This window comes from Diorhabda carinulata, chromosome 8 (assembly GCF_026250575.1).
Source record: "Diorhabda carinulata isolate Delta chromosome 8, icDioCari1.1, whole genome shotgun sequence".
Taxonomy (NCBI): Eukaryota; Metazoa; Arthropoda; class Insecta; order Coleoptera; family Chrysomelidae; genus Diorhabda; species Diorhabda carinulata.
In genome coordinates, this window is record NC_079467.1 from 8,219,021 (window position 1) to 8,246,608 (window position 27,588).

General features: G+C 32.8%; 2 protein-coding genes across 9 annotated transcripts; one reads left to right on the forward strand and one right to left on the reverse strand.

Annotated features, from left to right (window-relative positions):
- The first annotated feature begins 593 nt into the window (after nt 1-593).
- On the forward strand, nt 594-27,339 carry LOC130897218 (arrestin domain-containing protein 1-like). Of its 8 annotated transcripts, none has more exons than XM_057805964.1 (9): nt 594-763; nt 8,745-8,853; nt 13,675-13,809; nt 15,345-15,553; nt 19,766-19,948; nt 22,814-22,999; nt 23,118-23,214; nt 25,801-26,000; nt 27,067-27,339. In XM_057805964.1, exons 2-8 carry the CDS (start codon nt 8,751-8,753, stop codon nt 25,980-25,982), a joined length of 1,095 nt encoding a protein of 364 aa, XP_057661947.1. In that variant the 5' UTR covers nt 594-763; nt 8,745-8,750; the 3' UTR covers nt 25,983-26,000; nt 27,067-27,339. The 8 variants fall into 8 exon arrangements, with proteins under 8 accessions (XP_057661947.1, XP_057661949.1, XP_057661948.1 ...); XM_057805966.1 differs by having other exon boundaries at nt 25,822-26,000; XM_057805965.1 differs by having other exon boundaries at nt 597-763; nt 25,816-26,000.
- LOC130897216 (uncharacterized) lies at nt 3,868-5,775 on the reverse strand. Its single transcript, XM_057805963.1, has 8 exons — nt 5,710-5,775; nt 5,439-5,646; nt 5,104-5,343; nt 4,841-4,999; nt 4,603-4,725; nt 4,326-4,540; nt 4,107-4,269; nt 3,868-4,049 (listed from the first exon to the last, which is right to left on the reverse strand). Exons 2-8 carry the CDS (start codon nt 5,644-5,646, stop codon nt 3,934-3,936), a joined length of 1,224 nt encoding a protein of 407 aa, XP_057661946.1. The 5' UTR covers nt 5,710-5,775; the 3' UTR covers nt 3,868-3,933.
- Nucleotides 27,340-27,588: the final 249 nt, after the last annotated feature.

Below are 27,588 nucleotides of genomic sequence, written 5' to 3' on the forward strand. Positions count from 1 at the left end.
GTTCAAGAATAACCGGAGAAATATACATATAAACTTCGCTATCTTTTGTAACCAACTATATATCACTGTGGACATTCTTGTTGATTTATCTTGATGCTTATTTTGTACATCGATTTACGTGTAATATTGTCGTATTTAAGTGTTTTTATTAAACGTTACTTAAAATTACGACTGGTCCTTCATTCCGCAACCTCGTCGAAGAAAACAACACATCTACTTGGGTGCTGTAGTGAACGACAAACACGACAGTCCACTTCATCCAACTAGTTCATTACAATCCCCCAAGAGATATCATCAAATCTTTTAAAAGATTATCGTGAGATTATTTCTGCGTTTTCTTGTAGGTACCAATATTTCGACCACACACGGGATAACACTATTCTTCGAGTTTGGATTCTAAGTGTCTTGCAATCTTATTGTACAATAAAATATTTTATACATTGTCTTAACTAATTTGTCGATTTTTTTGAACCGAGCAGAAAATAAATAAGAACCCTTATCCTAATTATTCATAACAACAGGATAAGTAATGAGTTTATATATCCTTGAATAATCATATAAACTTATATCTACACCACTGGTTCGTTAATTTTGATGCAGTTTCAAGGTTAATATCAGCGTGTAGGTTCATATAAACATGTTCATTTAAATCGTCATGTTAAATGTTATGAAACATATGGATTAATTGAAAAAGTAATAATTATAAGTGCTTGACTACAGCTCATCTCGAAAATCAAAGCTTATTTTTTTTATAAAAAATCAGGTTAGTAAAAATATATTTCGTTTAATTCATTGCTTAATCCTTTCACACTGTTGACGCAATCGCATTTGGCAAGCTATTTTTAGATCCATTGAATTTTATTCTCGATGCGATGTGGGATATTTTTGTTTACAAACAGTGACTATACTAGAATATATAATATAAAATAAAAAAATGGATAATAAGAATGATTTTTAAATATATATTTACTAGTGTTTTTGAGGTGTTCTTCAATATTTACTCCATTCGTCAAAATGATACATTTCCTTCGAGAGAAAAGAGCTTTGCTTCTCACAATGTCGAAAAGAAACTTATGAGATAATCGGTGTTGGTCTATAGAATATAAAATATAAAAGTATGAATTCAATATAAAATATTTTACAGCGTCATTTACGTTATTCAATAGTCACATTTTAAAAACTTTTGAATATTTCTTAAAACGTTTTTCTTATATGTAAGGGGGCTAACTCTAAGGCCGACCGCCCACGATGCAGCTATTTTGAAACAAAGGTTGCAAACCAGTTGATTTCGCCACCAGTTTGGCAATCAAAATAAATTGCTTATTATTAATACCGCAAATAACGCATGGTACAGAGAGAATATTCGATCCATCCATACCTAAGTCAAATTGTGAACTTTTAGACTGTTTGTAGCAGCGCAAAAACTGTCTCAGAACGTTTAGCTGTTTTGCAACTTCTCCCACGAATTTGAGGTTTAGTTTTTGATCTTTCATATTGAAAAAACCATAATAAACATGTGACAATCAAATGAAACAAAACCTGTAACGCAACTGCCATCCTTTATCTATGCAACTGCCACCGCGGAATCATAGTCACGTACAAGCGATTGCAAACTAGTTTCCTTCGAGTCACCTCGTGTGCAGCTTCCTGCTGTTATACGTTGCCGAGGTTGCCAAACCGTTGCAAGATCAACTGGTTTGGATCCTTTGTTTCAAAACAGTTGCATCGTGGGCGGTTGGCCCATGATATAAAGACTACAAGGTGTGCTCTTCCCGAGGGCTCATTTTCGACTCGTTCTGCGCATCTCTCAAGAGCCAATGAGAATTGGCGCGTCGTTTTGAGTGCGAATTCTCATTGGCTGCTTCCCAGCTAGTGTGCTATAGCACACCTTGTAGTCTTTAGGTTGACCTAAGGTGTTCAATCTCGAAGCTGAATAAAAAAAGAATGTCATGCAACACCAAAGCCATCAATTTCCAATGCGTTTTTATGTATAGAATATTAGAGTTAGTTCCATACAAAAAGTGCTTGTAAGTGATAAGTTTTATGGAGTTAACAAAAAAATTTATCAAGATAACTTCATTCTAAAATATTGTAAAACAGTACTAGTTAATTAGAAAATTAGTTTGTAGAAATTTCCTTATGGAAATTTAGAGAATAGCAAGGAGTCAATAGAAGCGTGCGCTACATCTCGTGACTATTATTAACCCGTTGAGATAAGGATGCACCAACTCGGGACAGGTATATTTCTGGTAAACGAAAAGGTAGTCCAAGTACATAATACAACTCGCGACGGATTCTAATAAAGTATTAATCCCCTTTGTAATGTTGTGAAATCCAAAAATTAAAACCTAAGATTTTTAAATCCTTTAGGTTAGGTTAGGTGAGATTACGTGAGTTTATGCGAGGTTAGGTGATGTAAGATGAGGTTGGGCGAGGTTAGGAAAGGTTGGGTGAGATTAGATGAGGTTATGTTAGGTTAGGTTACGTTACGTAAGGGGCCGTTCATAAAATACGTTCGCACTTAAGGGAGGTGAGGGCTCTTGCTGAGTGTGACAAGGGGGGACGGGGGGTGTATGACAATGTGACGTTCGCTAGTCATTAAAATATTTTCAATAAGTATTTTTTTTATTGTTTTTATTTTTAAATTTTCATCATGACAAACGTATCCAGTTTTATTACTATAAATTGTAACGTAATATTTTTATTTTTGTTTATTTTTCGACATGAGCGCTGGCTCTGTGGCGCGGGTTTAGCCTTTTGACTTGGCTCTAGCGGCATTGTGATCGGTTACAATTGGTTTCTTTGTTTTTCCTATACTTAAAAGAGTAACGTTTCCACGCACTCTGCGCTCTCACCGTAGTAACAAATGAAAATAATGTTTCATTTAGTGGTGAACTAATTCGGAATCTTTTTTTATATTTCTCAATTTAATACTTTTTATTACGTGAACTACTTCACCAAAATTTATAAGTCTTGAATTCAATAGTCGAAATATTTATATATATGTATATATATTAGAAAAAAAAATGACATCGATAAGAGGTGAACTTTATCAAAAAATATTTAACACTTATAAAAAGTGTTATCCGGATAAAAAATCAATGATCGTTCAAGAAAATGTTAACAAGATTTGGAATGATCTGAAACAAGAATACAAAAGTGATGGCAAGCAATTTGAAGTGATTATTCAAAATATCATTGAATCTTTAAATCAAAAGATACCTCAAAACAAAGCAAGAAATTTACGGTAATTTAAGGTAAGTCAAAAACTTTTTTTTTGTACCTACCCAAGCAGCACAGTGTCGTTACTATGACGTCAATTATAGGCCATTGGCGACCAATGGGGACGTCTAAAAAGACGTCTAAAATGACGTGATTATGACGGGTTAATGTCACATCCTACAGACGTCAACTAATGACGTACCTAGTCCGGCTGGTGAGACGTCAAAATGACGTACTTACTTTTGACAAATGACGTATAAGTAGGATCAAAAATATAAAAAAATGCGTTCAAATTAATACCAGTTTATTACAAAATCTTAAAAAACTACATACTATTACACTTATAGAACATAAAAGTTGAAATAAGGAATTACTAATGATGCAATAATGAAAATGACAACCATTCCTGCTCGAAAGGAAAAACAATACATTTCGAAAAAACTTTGTGGCAGTGCAATAACTCGATATACTCTGATAAATTGAAGAGCAAATTTTCATTAGGCGAGTTTACATTAAAATCTAAATCTCTTGAGGAACAGGTGTCATTTTCACTTTCACACATTGAATCAGCAAAAAAAAACGGAATTTGATGATTCATTGGAATCATTATTAACTATTAAAGATGTATTATAACAATTCTGACTCACAGGTGCTAAATTTCCTTCTGCCACCCTTCTGTAGAGTTGTCTTTGACTAACAACACTTTTTTTCTTACGGATTGCCATGCTGCTGCTTTTTCAATTTCTCTGGTGCATGTTTCAACCACACCTTGATGGTATCTTCTATTTCTTTCTGACTGACTAGAGGGGAGCTTTTTCTTACAGCACCTAAAAATGTTGTTTCAGATTAATAATAAGTATGCATCTACAAGTGAAAACACTTACCAATAATCACATCCTTTACGTTTAAGTTTTTAAAAGCCTTTTTCTCACCTCGTTTGCCACAAAAATTCCAATTAGTTGCAAGAGAATAAGTGAACAAAAAATTTAAAATGCGGTTTGTATGTCCAGTAAAATCTCTCCCTCCAAAAGTCGATAGATATGCCGACTGGAATCACATAATTTAAATTGTAAAATACATATTAAGTGGTACAGAACACCCACCAAAGCCAGGCAATTATTTTTTTCACTCAGGTATGTTTCCAATTTGGTAATATCCTCTTGAGAATTCAAAGGAAACTGTACGCCTATATCATCTGGTAAATCTGTATTACTGGCGTGATTGCCACTGCGATCTTGTTTTCGGATCCACTGCAAAATTTGATTGTTCTGTTCTCTAATGGTCTTCAATAAAGTGATTACATCATCTTGAGTGTTTGCTGGCATGGACAAAATATACCTTAGTACCAAAACAGTTTTTACATTATTTTTTGGTTTTTACCTCCATTACTTTCCACTACAGCTCTGATGTTGCTCTGTACATCAGTTGCTTTACTAGTTGACGGATTATATGGTGACGAGTTCGAAACAGCAGCCTGGCAAAATGACTGATTTGACGCAGAACCTGTAAAATAGAGAATTAACAAATTCTCCTAGGAAATAATGGACATAAATAATAACTCACAGTTTAAAGTATACATTTTAAACAATTCATGCAAATGGGCAATTATATTTTTTACCTCTAATAATTTGTCCTGAAGATTTAGTCAATTGAGTATCTTTTGCTGAATGTTGAGGTGGCAAATAATAAAGTTGATTTGTAGAATCACTATCCTCAAACGACCTTTGCGATTGTCCAGCTGAAGCTAATGGAAAAGTTTGAATTGGGCCAGAATAATCTAAAACAGTAGACAGTTAATAATTTATATGTGCCAGATATCTTTATAAAGATATCGTCATAGTAACGACACTGTGCTGCTTGGGTAAGTATAAATCTCATTACCAGATAATATGTTTGTAATAGACTTCCGTATTATTGGTTTTGGTCTAGGTAGGGGTTTCTTGTTTTTTGGAAAATCATCTTCTGATGATGACAGCACTTCTTCCTGCTCATCATCAGTGGAAAATTTCTTTGGACGTATTTTCCTTCGAGGTGAAATAATTGCTGATTCCTCAGCATCTGTAGTTAAATCTGAGGTAATTTCAGCCTTTTTAATTTTTTTCTCCGCAATCTTATAGTCGTCTAAAAACAAGTAATAAATACGAGTTTTTTGAAAAAAATCACAGATATTTAATAGAAAATGATAAAGCAGTTTAGGTTTAGGCAGCAAAACTAACCAGTCTGGAAAAAAATTCGCTTAATTTGGTGAAGTTTCCAGCTGTTATCCTGGGGAGGCTCTTGTCCAGATTTTAATAATTTTATAAAATTTCCGGTTGTCTGTTTTGGCGGCCAAAAGACTTCTCGTTTAAGCGGTGTTAACCAGGCAGAGTGAACAAGAGAAATTCCACCATTGTTCTGGAATTCAACGCCAACGTAACAATTCATCTAAATAATAAAGACAGTTCCCAACACCAAAATTGTAATAAAATAATGCAGATTTATACTCACTTTGAAAAATTTGTTGCCACGGCCGAAATTAACAAGAATCACCCCGGAAATGCTAGAGTTACTGGATTTCCGTGAAATTGCCACCAAACAACTTTTTGCTGCCGTCCACCATTACGCGCACACGCGTTCACACCAGCAGTCCAGCACGCATGCGCCTGCACGTCTCGTATCGTATCGTATCGTGGCATTTCGATTAAAAACGCGCCAAAATTAAATCTTGGTCGACAGCCTCGACAGGAATCGATGCTAAAAATAATTGTTTCCTACTAATAAAATAGTTAAATAATTGTTAATTACAACATTCTCACTTCATCTTTAAATTCAAATTGCATTTCCACTTAAAACGTCAGTTTAGTATTTTCATTGCTAATTAATGAATTTATATTTATATCCAAATTTTAGGTAAACAACAATTTAAAATGTACAATTTTTTATAAAGCACGTATAGGGCTTAGTTTTTGTAATAAACTTTCGTTCTAATTTTTTTTATAGTTGATTAAAAAGCACTTAAAACGACCGAAAACAAACGTACGAAAGACGTCTCTAGACGACGTCAAAATGACATCTGAAATGTCACGTCATATGGACGTCGCTTATTGGTCTACGACGTCGCCGACTAATAATGTCCAATAATTGACGTCATTATAACGACACTGTGCTGCTTGGGTAGTTTATATATTTACTGTTATCGGGGTTATATCAATATTATTCACGGTATATATTGATTCATTATCCTGAATAATTTCTATATATGTAGATTTATAGTGTAAACTAGCCTGTATAAGCCTCTATTTTATTAAATCAATTTTATTAATCTATATTTATAATCAATTTTTTTTTAGCCACAAAATACATTCAAAGATGGGCCTCAAGCGTCAACGAGTAAAGAAGATCTTCCATCACAAAAACCAGTCTCTACTGAAAATATCTTGCCTTGTCAAGAATATATGTGCAGTTCAAAAACAGCTACACCCGCCCAAGATGAGAGCAAAAAAAAAATTCACTTATGGAATCAAGTTTAAATTCATTACTTTTGCAAAGAGATTCTGGATTGTATTTTAATTTATTTTAATTCATTTGCTCGTCTTGCAGTGAAACTTCAGCCTGAAGCTGAAGATTTTCAACAAATTCCTTACGATTGGTTTTGTCCGTCAATTCACGATAAATTAGCAAGCAGAACATGCAAAGAATGTAGTCTATATCACACATTTAATAAAACTCTACTACAGCATTTAAAAAATTTACATCCAAAACGAAAAAGAAAATATGAAGTAGTTCGACGCATACAACCAACCCGCATCGCAGCTCGACGAGCTCGAGAACTATTATGCGTATTAGGAGATGAAAAAGATGGCACGGAAAATGCAGAATGGATAGATGACGATGAAGTGGAGGGTAGTTTTGAAATAAATGAAGAAGAAGAAGATGCTGCAATACCGATTATAGATATTTCGGCGCATTCACAGAATCCTTGGACTTCTAATTAATAAAAATATTATTTATTTATTTGTTATGAAAGATATTTATTATATTTTATTATAAAAACAGAAAGCGTGACATAGCGTGACATAGCGTGACAATGGGGGGGAGGGGGTCAGAAAAAACTGATTTTAGCGTGACGTATTTTATGAACGGCCCCTAACCAAAATTCACAATTTCATAATTAATACAGATATTTAAAGAACTGACCGAGGAGATGTAAAATATGTTATTTTTGTTCTTCATTTCATACTTAAAATACCGAGCTGCATAATCTTCCGTCACGAGTTGTCTAATCTTGATGATAACTACGATCACGAATTGGCACATTGCATCAGAAGTTAAAATTTTGTAGCGGGTATTAAAATTATTGGCACACGCCCTAATAGAGAATCTGTTGTAAATTTTGGTAACAAATTCAAGTTACTACTCCCGGGTAATGTTGTACCTTGATTCTAATTTAATTATTAAAAAAATGTGGACTGTGGAATGTGGAGGTATCAAAATGAAAATACTGAGCTACCTTTGAAAAAACAGTTACTTTGGGCGTACTTTTGATGCACATTATAACTTAAATAACCTTCCGCACTAAACTGTGGTTGGTCTATGTATCTATAATCGACGCAGATATGAAACAATTTTTCAAGGGAAAGAAGTCAAGTTTCATAGGTATATGCATGATGTAAAGACTACAAGATATGTTCTTCCCGAGGGCCCATTTTCGACTCGTTCTGCGCATCTCTTTGGGAGTGAATTCTCATTGGCTGCTTCCCAGCTGGTACGCAATAGCACACCTTGTAGTTTTTACATCATGTATTCAATTCAAATGTTTCAAATTGGCGTGTCGTTTTGGGAGCGAATTCTCATTGGCTGCTTCCCAGCTGGTGCGGAATAACACACCTTGTAGTCTTTACATCATGTATTCAATTCAAATGTTTCAAATTGGCGCGTCGTTTTGGGAGCGAATTCTCATTGGCTCCTTCCCAGCAGGTGCGCAATAGCACACCTTGTAGTCTTTACATCTTGTATTCAATTCAAATGTTTCAAATGGGCGCGTCGTTTAGGGATCGAATTCCATTGGCAGCTTCCCAGCTGGGGCGCAATAGCACACCTTGTAATCTTTACATCATGGGTATAGGTATAGCTTAAATTCGAATAATAAAGTGACAAGGACGATGGAAGGTAGGGCGGGGAACGGAGTGGCTGTTGAACGGGCATACATATTTAGAATAATTACAGAAAATTATTTGTTCCCATCTTTTGCCACGTTCTGAAATGTACACTCACAATTTTGAAGAAAGAAAGGTTAAAAGTACTATAATAAGAATATAAGAACGTTTTTACGAAATATACAATGTCTTGTGATAAAATATACTTATTCAGCAATTTATTTAATATGTAGATGGGGACAATTATATCATGTAATTTTCGATCGTAATACAAAATACGATACCCACAAAATAAAATGTAAAATGTAGTAAGATGTAAAATGATAAATTATTTTAGTTTTAATTTAATTGTAATGAATGAAATTTGTATAATTTTTTCTGCTTCAGATAAATATGACCTGTAGAATAGACTTGACTAATCCAATGGATTATGGTCCAGGTAAAACTTTACGTGGACAAGCTTTTTGTCAATTTTATGCAACTGAAACTTTTAAAGGTATAGTTATGGTGTCAATATTCGAAATAATAATAAATATACTATATTCATTTGAGAGAACAATAAATCTCCGTAACCATTACAACTGATATTGATATATTATAGTGAACATGATGTATAGATACTTTTACACTCTAACAGAACCTATTTAGTGCCTTTTCTATTATCATGAGATTGAAAGTTATATATGTTATAAACATTTGAAAACTAAATTGTACGATGTAAAAGTAATTAATTGATGATTTCTTGACTTATAATGCAAACAACGGAATATGCCGGAATATTGATTATAAGATGTTTAGCGTATATAGTGCAATCCATAACCATGACTTGCGCAATACTAATATAGCCACTGGACGACAAACAACGTGTTCAACGCTGTTGTGACCACGGGGTTTTGCTACTTTTTAAAATATGAAGAATCGGTTGATGTAGATATTCCAAATGTATATTCCAATTCTAGTAATACAGATTTTAACGTAAATAAATGAAAATAAACCTACAATAATTTTATTAAAAATGAGGCTCATAATACTACCTCGATTACTAGAGAGGATATGAAAGAGAATTAAAGGAACATTCCGATCTATTAATGTGCTGAAAAATATTAGACAATACTTTGAACTTCCGAGGATATATTGAAAAATTCTTAGCCTACTATAGAACCAAACAAAATTTCAATCTCAAAATATTTTATTACTCAGCATATTCTCCTCCTCATTAGGTACATTTATTACAGCGAATCTGCAACGTCTCTAGACCTTTAACCAGACCAGACCTCCACAGTTTTTATTACCTCCTCGTTGGAAGAAAATTTACGGCATTTCAAACTTTTTTCCAGTTCAGGAAAGAGAAGATAGTCGGACGGAAACAAATCTGGTGATTAAGGGGGGTTTTCTGGTACTTCAAACCCTAAATCACGAATTTTTGCATTGCAACATGAGATGTGTGTTGTCCTGCAAAAACAAAACACCTTTGAATGTCGAATAGTAATCTCCAGTTATTGTTCTACCTTTATCCAAAAAATCAATCATGATTACTTCATGGCAATCCCAAAAAACTGAAACAAAAATTTTTCCAGCAGATTTTCTTTAGGTAATGGAGATTGTTGTTTTGTTCCTGGGTCGTAGAAATGTACTCAAGTCTCATCCATAGTAACAAATCGAGCACAGATTGAACGCGATGCTACTACCCTTGCACGCTTTTGGTCGACATTCAAACAAATGGGGATCCATTTTGCAGCAATTCCTCTCATGTTCAAATTGACGAGAACTATATGTGCATCGATATTTTCGGGGACTGACACAGAAATTGGCCTTCCCGATCGGGCATCATCTTCAATGGAAAATTCACCTCTTTGAAACTTGCAGTCCAATTTTTCACGGTTGCATACGAAATAAATTGATCACCAAGGGTATTAAGCATATCTTCTTAAATCTGCTTACCTCTTAACCCTTTCAAATACGGGTACTTGATGATGGCTCGATACTCCAATTTTTCGATTTTCATAATTTCGGTGGACATCTTTTTGAATGAATGAATCTTCAGTTCATTATTATGGTTATGATTTTATTTTTGAGACTTTTTTCTTGGAAATAAATAATTGATCTAAATTTATTTTAATTACTAGGAAATGGTGAAAAAATATTGTTTGGATCAATATAAACTTAGTGAAAAACTCTTTTCGAATAAACTTTGGGTATGGGAAATGCTAAACCAAAGATTCTATTTGGACTATAAAATACAAGAAAATAATTGGAAGGTTCACGGTTCCATGCACCCTTTATTCTATAAAATGATCGAAATTTAATTTTACTGAAACCTATCCCATTTTCTTAGATTGAATGTTCTAATCTAATTTTCGTTTCCTGTAAGATGACTTTGGACTTTGTATAAAATAAATTTTTTATTATCATCTTTTTTTAATTTCACAGTACAATATTTTTGTTTAAGGAATATTTATTTTTTCTTTAATTTTCTGATCAGGAAAAAGTTAATAGAAAATTCTAAACACTGGCTCTTAAACTGTTCATACTACTGCTCACACTACCACTACACCAAAACTCACAATTAATCTGTCAGATGCGCGTTTCGATAACCAAGATATCGTCTTCACAGACAGACGGTAAACTAAAGCCTATTAACATGACCTTCACATTCATAATAAATTTTTCCATCAATAAATCCTCTCCCGCGAAAAATAATTCTAGCGGGAAAACCTCATTGGAAGGAAGTAACCCAACATTGTCAAAGCTTTATTTCTTTCACAAAATTCACAAACTTGGGATATGACCACCTACAGATACGCTCCTCCTCGTGATTTTGTTGAGAGATACCCAGAATTGCACTTACGAAACAACGAATAGATGACTAGAGAAGGGGTATTGAGATAAACAATTTTCTTCCTGCACCTATACTGCAGCAAATACGAATCTTCCAAGAATAGATGGTCATCTCGCAGCGCAAGATGCAAACGGTACACATGGTGAAACCCACATTGGCGAACATGAGGATGTAATCACCAACAATCATACTATACCCGATTTTGACAATATCCAACCAAATATAGTTGATAAAGTATCACTCGAAATACAAAAGGCAATATCTGTACCATTAACACCAACACCGTCTATACCATTAGAAGCGAGCTTAACTAACGCTTAACAGAGTACAAGAATTGTGCACAATCCTCTAAATGCTTGAGAACCACATCAGAAAAATATTTAAGAAAATAGGTACTCACTCAGAGCATCCAGAACATCAACAATGTTTGCGTGAGTATATTGATCTGCTTCTGCAGAAGTTGAAAGCGAAATCCAAACGTTCATCGAGATACATTAAGTGCACAAACAATAAGCTACAGAATTACACTTTTCATAGCATCAAAAAAGTATCTTACAGGAAACTTGAAGCTACGTCCAATAACAACACCAATCAACTTATGCCATCGAAACAAACGTTGGAAAAGTATTGGTTTTCATTTCGGTGAACTTCCAAAAACCACAAGAGAAACGCCGACTGGATACCAACCGAAAAGATTCGATTAAATATTGTTCCGATGCAGTTTAATGATTTCACACTAAAGAAAATCACTGACATAATCCAAAATACCAACAACTGGAAAGCTCCGGGAGTTGATGATACTCAAAACTTCTGATACAAGAAATTTCCCAGTGTATACAGGGTATTGGCGAAGTAATTTTCTCACCTCCGACAAAACCCAGAAGAAATCTCAACGTTTTAGCCCAGACGGATAACCCCATTTAGCGCATACACCTGCCTTCCCACTATAACATACTTACAGCTTGTATCACTAACATAATTTATAGGACTCTGAGGAAAATAATATCTTAGCAAAGGAACAGAAAGATTGCAGAAGAAATCATCAAGGGGGCAAACAAGAACTTGTTCTGGACAATGTGATACTTAGGCAAGCACAGATAGATCACTGGAATATACCAACTGCTTTTGTAGATTACAAGAAAGTGTTTGATAGTGAACTTCACTCCTAGCTTGTGGAGGTCTTGCAGATTTACTAAGTGAATCCAACTATTGTAAGCTTCCTTTTAACAACGATGAACTGCGGTTCTTTCTTGCAATGAATCCCCTATGTACCATGCTCAATGCTATAAAGTACGGATTCAGCATGAAAACTAACAGAAACACCAACTGTCCCATCTACCATCTTTTCTACATGGACGATATCAAGCTATACGCAGCAAAAGAGCGTCAACTCAATCACCTTCTCGATATGGATGGATTCTCAACTGATATACATATAGAGTTTAGACTAAAGCAAAACTATACATATCGAAAAATGCATTGTTATGAACGGAAATGGGCAACTTCCCGACGGAGCAAAAGCTAGAATCCAGGATCAGATACCTATATACAAACTGCCTAGACCAGAACCGATATCTACAACATCAAGACCTTTTAACGACACGCCCAATAGAACTATTAATATTAATAATATGAGATATCATAATAATCATTTTTTCCAAAGACAAAACCAACAACCGAAATTGACATCAGAGGAATTATGTATAATATTAACTACGAAGAGCAAAATGAAGAAATATATGTTTTTGAAAATTTTGTCAAATCTGAAGAAAATAAGGATAAATAATCTGTAAATTTTAGAGAAGAGCCACAGGGAAATAATTGAAATATATTTTACTTCTAACAATCCATTACCACACATTAAAAAATTCATAGAAACGAACGAATCAGAGTTGAATCATTATAAAGAAATGAACGAAAAATTAGAATGAAATCTCAGTAGATTATTGAATGAAAAAGAAGATTTAACAAATAGATAGAAATAAATTGAAGGTAAATTGAATGTAACAGAAAAGAACTTGGAAGAACAGAAGAAAATTGAAGATAAAAAGAAAGAAGAGTTCGAAATTGAAGAAAGAAGGCAGGAACTGAAAAACACGGACGATTTTAAAAATTAAAACGCAAAAACACTAACTTTAATATAAATATTGCGAAGTACAAAAGAAAAAATTCAATTTGTGCTCTTTATTTTCTTTTGTATCTTCCCAAATCCCAAGCAAGTAATAGTATCACAAATACTGTGAAGTATAAAATGACAAAGAAACCTGTAGAAACCATATAAAAAATTAACGTTGTGACTATAAAATCTTTGACAGCCATGACGTACCCTTTGCTAATGTTGGAAAAAATTTTATGTTTCAACTGACTGTATTTAACTATTTTTTTCAACATTTTTACTTATACCTTTTTGGTTCGTATCTGTCTATATAACCATTTGACTTGATAAGTTGCCAATTTTACAAAATAATATTTTTCCAGTTATAAAGTGCATTTTCAAAGGCATAGAGAAAACAGCTTGGACCGAACGGAAGAGTGAGGGGAACAAAACAGTTACTTGTTACCACGCGGGAGAGAACACTTTTTTATACGCAGAAGCTCTTTTCGCAGAAAATGGTAATAGAAAACATACTCGAATGAACAATTTGTTTTTGAACATCTTAGAATTTGATCCGTTCATTTTTAGTTATTTTTTCAAACGGTTGTAACTACTTGGAGAAATCTAGACATACCTTTTTCCTTTGGTGAGTTGTTTCCATAATTTGAACTAATCCTGTGAAAACAAATTGATGATTTTGTTACTTGCATTAGGAAACTGCGAATAAGTTAAAATCAAGTTTTCAATACATTTATTCCTTAGTAAAACTTCATCTGGAGTACTTTATTTTGAACCCTCATCGTTCATTTATACCTCTATTGCAATATTGTCAATAAGTTCATTAATTTAATTGGTATAATTGATAAACCTTCGCTTTAACATACCAAGGCAATATTTTTCTACATATATACATTTAGCTAACCCCTTAATGAATCTCTTTTTCTGTTAATTCAAGTTTCCTGTTTCCTAGAAAGGTTTTATTACATATCGTGACTATGGATGATAGGCATTATCAGCTCAGATGAAAAAATCATCACATTTTTCTGGAAGAGTTTCATGCACTTTATTATAGTCAAACCAAAATATGAATGTGACTCCAACCCCCTAACGATATTATATGCAATGTTTGTATTAACCCTAAAATGTTCTTTGAGTTCTTTATATTGCTTGCATGTTTCCTGTATCGAATGTTCATTTTTAGGCATTTTTCCACCCTCAAATTCTTCTAGTAACTAGTAGTAAATATTCTCTTCAATTTTACTGGACCATTCACTTTCCTCTTCACTATTGACTAAATACTGTGAATCCGTCTCAAAAATTTCTCACAACACAACCTGATAAAGATCGATCCACAATATTGACATGCGGACATTCAAATATGCTCATCTCGAACTACTACTGACTAAGTTTTATTTATTGCTGGAACGTGAAACTTTTCAATTATTTGAACATGATACATACGGAACGCGATTTTCATATCGCTTATGATCAAGTAGTTACAAACAGAACAAATCTGTTGTGTTCTATTCAAATTTTAGAGATATGGGTATCTTTCATCAATTTTTTATTCTCCCGCAAAATATGAATTGTCTCTGGAAGACTCACTTTTTTATGAACACTTTTACTGACTACAACTTTAACAAGAAAGTATACACAATTAACAATATGACGATTTAATGAAACTAACACTAAAGTCAGACTGACATGTAATTTGGGTTTGGTTAATTTGGATAAAAAATATTGATGATTCGACATTGAATGTTCTATTGAAGGTTTTGTCCACCTATAGTTTTTTCATTTCGCTGCATTAACCAAATCAGCATAAGGTATCATTTGTTTAGTCTAACATACTGTAATAATATTTCGTTAATATTTTTTTAGAATTTGTCGACTAAGCATCCGATATAATTTGTTTATTTTAACGATATTTTGATATATTTTGTTCAGTCTATGTGAAAAGAGACAATTATTGTGTTTTATAGTTGAATAATTATTTATTGAATTATTAGAAAACAAAATATAATAATTAGTATTAATATATAATGGATTTTAGGTCCACTTCCGCCAGGACCGTATGTATACCCGTTTGCTTTCAACCTACCAGGTAACATGGCGAGTACCTACGAAGGTGTTCATGGAAGTATCAAATACTACTTAACTTTGATAGTAGATAAAGGTATTATCAGTAACTACAAATATGAAACAGAAATTCAAATTAGATCACCTGTTAATTTCAATTTGATAAAGGATAAATTACAATTGGTAAGTAAATCATTATCAAGCATATCTGATATTTCAACGTTAATTGAAATATGATGTTAGCTTGTGATGAACTCGGCTTTGTTGTAAAGAAACTCAAATCAACTCGATTCATTGTTGTCTACAAGGTGACACTATCCTTTTTAATTACTCTCTTCACATGTTGACTGCCAAAATGATTATTATGTGAGTTAAATAACTTATTTCACAACTTTGGAAAATTATTTATTAATTTATTAACATAAAATATAAATAAAAAGTGTTTCCAATAATCTGACTACTGTACTCGTTGGATGTTGAGACTATATAGAACACACAATGCGTGTCTACACTCTTTTTATACTAATCATATTGTATACAAAAGCTATAATTAATTATATTTATGGTTGTCATGTCACATCAATACAAAACTAAGAATAAGTAATTTGTTAAGTTAATGGAACTTCAAGTGTCTAAAGGTCAAATGGAACCGCTTAAGTAAGACGTTGATTCCCGTCAGGGGACGGTCAGTTTACAATAGATCGCAACGAATACAATAGTAAGTAGAAGTTAAATAGGAAAATTTATGATTCTTCACAGTCACATTAATATAAGACAGTATAGGCACCATGCCCGCTTTGCCTGTACGAATATGTGAGTTGCTATATTCACTTGAAAATGCGATATGCATTATGTTCATATCATACAACATATAAAAAGTAAAAATTCGTACATTGTAAATAAAAATTATCTATTTTTTAAAGAAATAAGTATTTACTGAAAGAAACAATATTGAAATTATCAAAATATTAAATGAAATTAAAGACTTACATTTTTAGATTAAGCAAAAAAGCCAAAAATGAGGATATTCATTCCAATCTGTGCAGTATTCTTTTTGTAAATCTCTCCTGAAACATTTTTCTCGCAGCAACCTCTGCAGTATTTTCTTATAGCACAAACGATTCCATCGTTTTTAACTAATGCACGATTTCTCGAAGTCTTTCTTGTTGTTTGACATTCGACCTCAAAAGGGATTGAAAAATGTATTCGATGAAGCAATCTTAGCAGCTTTAGAACCACTGGAATCAGTCAAGCGCAAAAAATGTAATATTTTGTAAGTCTGTTTGGTAGAAATATGAAAACTATTTCTAATGGACAGAAGGTCCTAAATGAGAGATAATTTATATTCTTCCGTTTGAAGATTTTTTGAATATTTATAATTAAATTTTTATTTTTTTGATATTTCATGGTTCGTTAATGCAGTTCTATTTTTTTATCATATTGATTACCTTTTAGTCTATTTTATAAATACTGAGATGTCTGCTCATATTTATTTGAAATAATTCGATAATTATTGGGAAAGTCCTTGTACATATGATAAGGAAAAATGTTTTATGTTTTGATGTTTTGTTTCTGTTTTGTTTTTTAATTGATTTTATAATCTGTTTATCCTTTTCTTGAATATGTTGTTTAACATTTTTTCCAGAAAATTATTTCTTTCAATGCAGTTTTTGCTTTTTTAATAGCTAAGCATCTAAATGCAGGATCTGATAGCTGAAAATAGATCTATCAGCCAAACTTATTATCTCTGATCTTTTTTGTGAAATAGGATGACACGAATTAAAGCTTAAATATCTTGAGGACCAAGTTGGTTATGGAATGAAATCAATGGTCTAGAAAAAAAATAATAGGAAATTCTGTGAAACATTTTGTGAATATACAGGGTATTTCAAAAAAAGGTGATCCCGTCTCTAGGTAGATAGAAATCTGAAAAATAGCAACTACTGGCAACATTGTATTGAAATTTTATACGATTATATTTTGGAAGCTGATAGATCCAATTAATTTGTTTTTATGTCTGACTCTCATAGAGGGCTCTAGTTACATGCTTCGTACCAAGTTGTATTGAACATAACTTTTTTTATATTGAGAGATGTATTAGGCAGAATCTCAAGTGAACTTGAACACCATTCAATTTTACACCAAAAAGGTACTCTTGATAAAACTCGATACTGTGTACCGTTTTCGGAATATTTTGATTTGACAATTATGAAATAATATCCGATGTTGGTATTAAGGCTTGATAAATATATTAATTAAACAAAAAATTACAAGATGGAAATTTAAAAAAAGACTAAAAACATAAAATAGAATTCAATTGGAAGAGGTGTTTAAAATGTCCTCCGTTTCCACGAATACACAAATCTATCCTTTTTTTTAAAGAATCCATTTATCTTCTAAACGATTGGGAGTCGGCTATGGAGTCATTATAGTGACGTTGAATTCTGTCTTTCAATTTACCTCTGTAACATAAATTTTTTCTTTAAGATACGACCAAACTGTGTAATCCAAGGGATTAAAATCGCACGACCGAAGAGACCAATGAATCGGAGTTTCGTCACCTCTACCAATCCATCGATTCGGAAAATTGTTACTCAATACTCAACCAATTACGACACATTTTACCAAAGTGCGGTGGAGCTCCATTGGGCATAAAAATAGAGATCTTCGCTGGTTTACCGTTAAATCTTCTAATATCTTGTATAAGTAATTGTTTAAAAGATCCAAGTATATACCACCATTTAAATTTCCATGTAGAATGTGATAACCTATCAATTTGTTACCTGAAGTTGCTGCCCAAGCATCAACTTTAAATGATTATTAGTAATGTGATACCCTTTTGAAATATGGATTCTTATCATACCAGCACTGCGCATTATGGGAGTTAAACAAACATTGTCGCGTAAAAGTAGCCCGTCCGTAAAAAGAATACGTTCTAAAAAATTTGGATTTAGGGCTGTCCTTTCTTGTAATGTTTAACAAAAATTCACTCTAACCGGTAGATTGTCTGGCAAGAGCTTCTGGACTTGTCTGTCATGATAAAGATGTAGCTGTTGCTCTTTAAGTATCCTCCAAGTACTTGAAGAAGACGTATTTGTTTGTCTTGCCACATTCCTTACGCTCACTGTTGGATTTTAATCAGTAATTTTTAAAATAATATTTTCATTATTAATAGTTATTGTTGTTCTTGGCCTACCAGATTTTATTTTTTTAGGTCTGAGATTCCCAATTTCTCAATAACGTTGTTCAATGGTTCTAAATATATTTTCACTTGGTAAGTTTCTTCGCATAAAGCGTAACAGCTGCACTAGAGTTTTCTAAACACTCTCTTAAGGTTAATAACATGTCAGGTATTCAAAATTTAATAAGGTTTGATTAACAATATCTAATTTAACAAATAACAACGCTTCAGAAATGTTATTATTATTATTGATTAAACGTCATAAATCAGAGAAAATGCTATTGCAGTGTAAAATTCAAAGTTAAATAATTATGGTTACCTACTCAGCTATTGGGGGCCTTAGTATAAAACAAAACAAGAGTTTGAGCTCCAGAATCGCAAAATATGATCATCAAATTGTTGTTTGAATAATATTAAGGGTCCAGTAGCTCAGTGCCCATATTTATTTAACAAGATCCTATACTGATTAGATTGGATTTTTGTGAAATGTTACAAGAAACGACAGCCCTCAGTCCCAATTTTTTTAACTGTACTCGTTATATAGATGGGGTCTCATTTACTTACGCTTACTAATTAATAATGATAATAATTAACAACTTTATCAATACTTTATACCAGCATCGGTTATTACTTCATAATTGTCAAATTAAAATTTTCCGAAAATGGTACACAGTATCCAGTTTTATGACAAGTACCTTTGAGGTATAAAACTAAATAATGTTTAATTTCACTGGAAATTTTGCTTGATAAATCTAATATTGAAAAAGTTATGTTCAGTAGCACTTGGTTCGATCCGTCTAATTAACGCCCTCTATGGGATTCAGATATAAAAACAAATTCCTTGGATGATCTAGCTTCCGAAACATATTCATATAAAATTTCATTGTTGTGGCAAATTCGTAAAAAATACAAATTTTTTACTGAGCAAACTCCAAATAGTTTTCTATCTGTTCTAGAGAAGGGATCATTTTTTTTGGAAACAGCCTGTATAATGTAGTATTTATTTTATACTTGATTTAACTGTGTTTTTTTTATTTTCTATTTTAATTTTTCAATAAATTGGTACCCTATATTTAGTCAACATCTTTCATATTATATGATTTGGTTCGGTACCTTGGATAGAGCGCTAGGAGACATAATAACTTTAGAAAGACCACATATTGGGTTTTAGCTGTGTTTAGAAATAAATTAATTGAAATAATTCTTTATTGTAGGAACCAACCATTTATAAAGATGAAAAAGTTTTGTGTTGCTGTTGTTGTAAAAGTAGTCCTGTCACTATGGACTTACTGTTTGATAAAGAAGCTTTCCTTATTGGAGAAGTAGCCAAAATTCGAATGAAAATAGTTAACATGTCTAATACAACAATACCACAAGTGGTTATGTTTTTACAACAGGTAAGAGACAAACTACGTTCTCATATATAGATTTTAATAAATTGGCGAAAAAAAACTTTTCAATATCAATTGCAGATTATAAAAACTGGTTCGAAACCCTTGCCGAAAATTTTGTTTGATCTACCATATACCTCATTCTATAAATTTATTATTTTTATTAATACTTCTAAAAATATGTGTATCTTATGCGAGAAAGTATTCGTTAAAATCGAATCAGTATAAATTGGACGGCATTATATGCCGTTATTTCGACAGATGCACTTAATTGTAGTCCTACTTGGAACTTAGAAAAAAATCATTATTATACCTCGTTAACTTGCTACAACTGAATATTAAATTATGAAACGTAAATAGACGAGTGAAATGTACCGGTCTGTAAAGGCGTTTGGCTTAAGCAAGGTTCCAGACGTGAACTGAGTCAGTTTTGTACCCCATTTGTTTTTTTTTCTGGAAAACGAAATTTCAAAGTAAAAACCAAAAAGGAAAATAAATTCTGTGCAAATAAAATAAAAGAAAAAACAACATTTCACGTCTGAACTATAGTCATCATTTCATTGAATTATGATGGGTTGTAAAAAGGGTGATATCACTTACTCATCTTCTCCTTTGACAACATGTTCAATATAGGTTTTCCAAAGCTCTTGGCGATATTCTGCTAGAAATTTTTGTACGAGTTCTACAACCTCTTTACTGAGTTCTGGAGACTGATTACATTTTCGTAATTCTGATTTTACATTTGCACGTATCAACTCTATAGGGTTGGATATGCAATAGTAACGAGGTAGTCTGACAAAAATATGGCACAAAAATATGGCGCAGCTGGTCAATATAATACATTTTCTCTAACTTTACACCTTGAATAACAGTTTGTTTGTTGGGCCTTTTTCACGATCGCTGACAGGAATAAGAATTTTTTTTTTTGACATAAATACTAAAAGTTGAGCTTTGTTACTACTATTATTGGGTATCTTAAGGAGTTGCCGCGAATGGTAGGTTGGAACTGAATTTTAGGTAAAAGCTGTCCATTAAACCACTGTTCAAATAATTCTGCTGTCATGTCTCCATGATAATCGCTGCACAGTTTTTAACGTTTTTAGCAGATATTAATAATTATAATGTGTTTCCCTTTAGAACATGGCCCAATGAAACAGCAATTTTTCTATTGTCAACCCAACCGAAATTTACTACATCGTGACTGTCAAACTATGCTTAATCTAGATAAATTATGTGTCTATTAGAATTTCGGTAGTCTTTTATCTGACGCAATTAATTTTGTCGCCATCGAACTATCCTTGACGATTCGGTTATTGCCATCCGTTTATTTAGTTTCTTGTGTTTAAAACCATACGATGACAAAACTTGACCTTTGTTGTATTACTTCTAATTTCGGAACCCTTTTCTTATATAAATTATAAATTGTTCTAAGTATAAAATCTTGAATAGCTTTGTCAACTGATTTCAGTTTTTCTTTACATGTTTTTAGGTTCTGTGAATGATCCACAGCAATCTCTCGTGACTACTCGATAAATGTAAAATTTATTTACTCTAGTTAATTCAGCAATTCTCATTATGATTGCATTATCAGATTTCATTTCTTAATTTGTTAAGAGTGCAATACGTATTTATGAAATATGGATTGTTACTTGCATAACTTATTTCTGCAATTGATAATGGAACAACGGATCCAACAATTTAGTTTAATTATTATTTTTGATTTATTGTTTTTCAAATTTTTGAAAACTTAATTCTAAGGATGTGGAGTAAGTACTTTTAAACATTGAAACACAAATATCTTCCATGTAGTATCTCAGGGTATTAAGTTCATTACATTTTAGTAGACATATCTCCGTAGCAGCCCTTTGTAATGCAAAAAATATCAGGTCAAAAATATCATCATCGCAAGCACAAAGTTTTGTAATAAAAGCGGAGTCCTTAAGTTAACAAGCATAAAGTGAATTTGAAACAATGTGGGTGATAATCAAGCTACGAACCGCCGTAATTTCTGGATGATGGAATTTGTTGCTTAGAAGTTTGTGGTCTGACGCACCAGGAAAAGGACAAATTGGCTTAGATTTGTAGCAGCCTACGAAGTGGCCAGTGCCCCAGTGGACGCACATCGGCTGCAGTAGTTTGGTACTGCTGATAGGGCACTGGAATTTAGGACATCACAATAGTGCAAAATCCTGTGGAAGTTGATGCTAAAGGCGTTGTGGTATGCTGGTTTGGAATCGGTAATAATCCGAAACAATGAGTTGGGGTAGTTTGAGCAACTTACCATGATCTTTCAAGATTTTATGACAGGGAAGTCAAAGGCTTTGAATATTTGTAGGAATTTCTCGTCAGTTTCAAGGATGATCTACGTACATGCTGAGAGAGATAGATACGGATCACAACGATTTTCTTGTGTCGACTTGTCCTAGTTCACGTTTACTGTAGAAACGATGTATGCATTTTGAGGAGGGTTTTGCCGTTATGGTTGGCTTTTAGATTTAGTTAATTTGCTGTTAATTTGCTGTTGGTGAAGTATATTTTTGAGATGTTTGGTTTTGGGTGGTACAGAGGTGTTCGGTGGTTCGAGATTTTTAGCAAGGAATATTTATTTTCATTTTGGACGTAGCACTCAGAAAGTTGAAATCGGCTTCGGAGGTTTGGAACTTAATGAGATTCTAGATCAATTCAATAACGAGCTGAAATTTTCTCTCTCATACTATGTTGTTTCTGCTTCTTAGCACTAACTACATTAAACAAAAAACTATTATTCAAACAGAGAATACAGGAACAGTAAGTGGAGCAGACAGTAAACAATAAAACATTATGTAATCTATAGAAGTATGAAAGAAATAATACAAATTGTACTTGTTTCAGAAAATTATATATAAATCTGATATGGGATATTCGACATACGATATAAATGAATTAGCCACAGCATCTATAAGCGGAGTCGGTGCACATGGAGACAGGAATTACCTCTTCAATTTTGAAATACCTTCTTCAGCTAATGTGCCGAACTTTACTGGATGTCGTTTATTTGATACAAAAGTATTCTTTACAGTAAGTTCTTTTATAGCGACCTCTTTCGGAACGTAGTCTGTGATTATGTTTGTTAACCTGTATCTACAAATGAAACAATTCTGGTCAATTTTGAATCAAAATGGTTTTTCACTCGTAGGCTGAAGCTGTTATCCCTGGTTTTCATACAAATTTACGAATAGATACTGAAACAATAATACTAGGTCATATTCCTCTTGATAGTACTTCTTCACAACGTAAGTGTCATTAATTATAATAAATAGTGTTCTTAATTACTCGTTCCACAGCGCATTATGCATAGATCTTTAAAAAAATAACTATTCACAATAATTTATATGCGTATCTTATATTTTATTGAGGATACCAACGAAATGTGATTGTTCTGCCTTGATTTTCTCAATATTAAGATTTATGTCAAAACAGTTTTTTCATAGACAATTTATTTATTTTCGGGAGAGTCAAGAATCAAATAAGATTGGTAACATTGATATGAAGGAAGAAGGAAGCCATTTGCCTATTTTCAGGTCTCTATTCTGACACATCTTTTCTAAATCTCTCAGTACTCTTTTATAAAATTCAGCTCACAGTTTTCCTCTTTAAAAAAAAACAGTTACTATTGCTTACTTCTTTATTTAATTGATAAGCGTTTTAAATGGTCTGAGAATTGTTGTCTCAAGTCAAGTCATGCCCGTAGAATAAACATTTTTTCCATTAACAATTTTTGCAATGACATTAGTACATAAATTGAAATATAATCCTATATTTGTGTTTTAGTCAAAAGTAGCAACCAATCATCTCTTTTGTATATTATCTGTTAAAAGAATTTGCAAAGAACCGTACAAAAGGTGAAGTTCTTCACTAAGCTATTGAATAGTCAATCACATGTTAGATATTTGATGTCTTCTAACATCCTGACCGCTCCTTGTTCTTAATTGATTCTTGTCATTTTTTAAATCGCTGATACCACTTACAGTCTTTAAAAAGTAACTATATCATTACCTACCTAAACAGAAAGATTTCAGGTTTTATTGAACTTTTTCGATTTCTTTTTTAACTTAAAATGAATTTTAAACTTTATACGTTGTTCAAGATCTATATATCATTATCTTACTAAAAAACGACTATATTACATCACTCAATAAGTCGGGTGACTGACACACAGATGGTGCTGCCATTGTCAAATCCATATGACTTTAAGGAAGTACCAATTTTCAGAAGACAATGTGTAAAATTTCATGAAATTCCGATTAGTAAGAAAGAAGTGACAGCCATTTAAGTGAAGCTACTTTTGTTATTTTCGAAACAATGGATTCACATCAATTTCTTATGTTAATTTATCATTACTTCATGATAAAAAAATTCAACGTGGGCTTCAAAAGTGTTGTTCCGAATTTCTTTCATCGGAAAGGACCATTTCTTATTGATTTTCTGAATTTAAACGTCCAATTGAGGAGGTCACTCCAGAAAACATCAAATGTCCACAAGTTGGTTATATCTAATCATAAATTGAAATTGCATGAGTTAGTTGAGGCCGTAAAGATATCAGAAGCCACTGTGTTCACAATTATGCACGAATATTTCACCATGAAAAAGCTTTTCCCAAAGTGGTTACTACATAGAGTTGTTGGATCGTTTAGTCGATGGCAATGATGGTTAAATTGAACGAATTACTTCCCCATCCACCGTATAGTACAGATCTGGCCCTCAGTAATCAGCTATTCGCTGATCTGAAAACAATTTTCGCCGGTAAGAAATTCAGCTCAAATTAAGAAGCATTTGTTGAAAAGACAAATCCTTCTACAAGCACCGCATCGAGAAGTTAAAGAAGCGTTGGAAAGATCGAATTGCTCTTGAAGGAGATTACATTGATTAACATATTAAAATCGATTTTTGAAAAACAAAATGTTTTTTTCTTAGTTAGTCACACCACTTATTGAGTGATGTTATAATATCAGAATAAAAGCCAAAACGGATTCAAACTTGTCACTGCTTTTGCGTATGAGAAATATAAGTTGATATTGAAGCAGCATAAGTAATTGCTGCTATAAAAATTAAGTCACCGTATTTTTCACTAGACCTCGTATCCAAATCACACCTCCAAATTAATTAAAACGTTCTATCTACAATGAATCAATCCATACGCACTGATATGATATCTGATTCTGAAAATGTGCTTTTATTCATTATCAGCTGATTTTTTCTACTGTTATATATAGGCATCTCAAAGTGCACTCCATTGGCATCGTTTTTCATATATCACTTTATCTTTTTGGTATTCCCACTGTACTTCTCTTATGTGTTTTAGCTCTCCATTTGAATATTTATTTCTATAGTTTCAGTGAATCGAAATTCTATGCCCATCTCCATTTCCATATTTTTTCAGTTTCTGCAGGTCGCTTTAAGCGCATTGGTTCTATAACTCAGCTACAGGTACAACACATTACTTGTAAGCCTTCCTTTGCAAATATACTGGAAGTCTACAATTGAATCACTTTTTAAATCAACAGTACCTCATTCTAGTTGTATTTGACAATTTATCTCGTTATGGGAATATTGTTTTGTCTACACCATGTGTCGTATATCTTCCATATTAAGGAAAATAGTTTGAATACCTTCTCACTTTTTCTAGTCTCCTAATCTAATCCAATATATCATCAAAATGTATTGAAATAATGAATGATAACATTTCCAATATATTTGAATAAAAGTATTTTGAAAATAATAGAAAATAATAATTGGAAAACATTCTTCATCATTGTTATTCATAAAAATATAAAAATTAACGTACAAGATTATTGATGAAAAGTATGATTAATTTGAAGTATCTCACGATCAAGAAACAGACCCACCGCCTTACAATCCGAATGAGTACAACAAAAGTGACGGAACTAATTCTGAGATGATTCCTCTTGTAAATCATGAAAAATCGACTAATTTACCAGCCAGTGCTCCTACTGAAGATAATAATTCATCAGCACCACAAAAACTTGATGAATCCATGTGACAGTCATGACAAAACAAGGTAAGAATTAGCGATTTGTTTTGGTCGATAGATCTCATTATATAGATTGATAAAGTTGAAATCAATTGGATTTTCTTCATAAAATGCTCTAAAGGCAAAAAAGTTAGAAGCCTCTTTTCTATTCTATGCTGGTTATACCAGCGTCCAATCTCTGATGTTCTTTTATTACAATTATTAATTAATGGATATTTGCGGTTACTTCCGACAATTTTATCCGGTGTCTACAATGGTACCTCTCGCTTCGTATCCAAGTTCTCTTCCTATTCTCCTCAGAATTTCTTCGTTGGTTTTTCTTGCCGTCCATGGAACTCTCAAACTTCTCCATTAGATCCACATCTTAAAAGCCTCCAATCTGTCCATGGTGTTAACTTTCAGTGTCCAGCCTTCCAGACCGTACAATAGCACGGTCCACACGTAGCATTTTGTGAATTTTATTCTGAGGTTGAGGTCAAACTCAGAGCTCGTAAACACGTTTTTGAATCCCATGAAAGAGCTTATTGCTTTTTCTATCCGGCACTTGAACTCTACATCCGATGTCCAGTCTTCACTTAATTAAGTTCCCAGATAGTTTTACTTTGTTCAATCTTTTCGCTAATATATGATAGTTTCAAATTCTGGTACTCAGGAAGTCATCTAATTTGTGGGTGTGGGTAGGAATTTTGTTTTCTATTATGCTGATGTCGATTTCCATAAGTTATGTCTCCTTTCGAGAATTGATAATTCATTAAACTGATTACACTACCACTACACCAACACTCACAATTACACTGTCTGACGCGTCATCAGAAACGGAAGGTAAACTTTCCACCTTCAGTCAATGAAGACGATAACTTGGTTATCGAAACGCGTCTCAGACAGTGTAATTGTGACTGTTGGTGTAATGATGATGTAAACAGTGTATTCAGTATGAATATCACCAAAGGCTCCAGAAATTCCAACTTCGTCATGAAACTGTGTTACAAGCACAACTGTGTTAGACGTAGGATGGATGTGTCTTACTACATTGGAGGATGCATGTGATATAGGTTCAATTTGCACCAGGCCTCATGTAAACTTCTCTATTTAGATAATTGATACAAGATAGTTCAGCACTACCTAATCCACCACTGATAGTTTTTCTTCATGGTTGGTAAGTATATCTATGGAGTCATTCCACCATTCACATTCTTACAACCTGTTGATTCGGGTGTGGTACATGCGGCTGTATTTTGATATTTTTATAGATAATATTAATGGGCATTAATGTGATTGTTTATCCAAGCTTTTATTTTGCTTTTATATGAGTATACCAATTTTTGTATTTCCATTAAGAATTTCTAATAAATAGTACAGAAGAAAATATTTTTTTTTATTTTTTGATCCCATTTCCATTAACTTACAAAATGTACATTATTAATTAAAGGTCACTATTATAATTTGGAAACAATTAGACACGTCACTAATCGACTTATCACCTAATAGTATGTAAATTTACATCTAGTGTTTTATGTGTGACTTCAAAAATATTTACATCAAATTTATGAGCTAATTGTCGTACGCCTCTTCTAGTTGACCCTTATTGCATTAAACTAATTTTTTAAATATATTC

Coding starts and splice junctions, on each gene's coding strand:
- LOC130897216 (XM_057805963.1), bottom strand. CDS start 5,646: ATGAATTGTTACGTTGGCGTTGAATTCCAGAACAATGGTGGAATTTCT. Junction 4,726..4,840: donor TTCAGGACAAATTATTAGAG/GTAAAAAATATA, acceptor TCTATTTTACAG/GTTCTGCGTCAAATCAGTCA. Junction 4,541..4,602: donor TGTAGTGGAAAGTAATGGAG/GTAAAAACCAAA, acceptor TGTCCATGCCAG/CAAACACTCAAGATGATGTA.
- LOC130897218 (XM_057805964.1), top strand. CDS start 8,751: ATGACCTGTAGAATAGACTTGACTAATCCAATGGATTATGGTCCAGGT. Junction 13,810..15,344: donor AGCTCTTTTCGCAGAAAATG/GTAATAGAAAAC, acceptor AATGGATTTTAG/GTCCACTTCCGCCAGGACCG. Junction 15,554..19,765: donor TAAAGGATAAATTACAATTG/GTAAGTAAATCA, acceptor TCTTTATTGTAG/GAACCAACCATTTATAAAGA.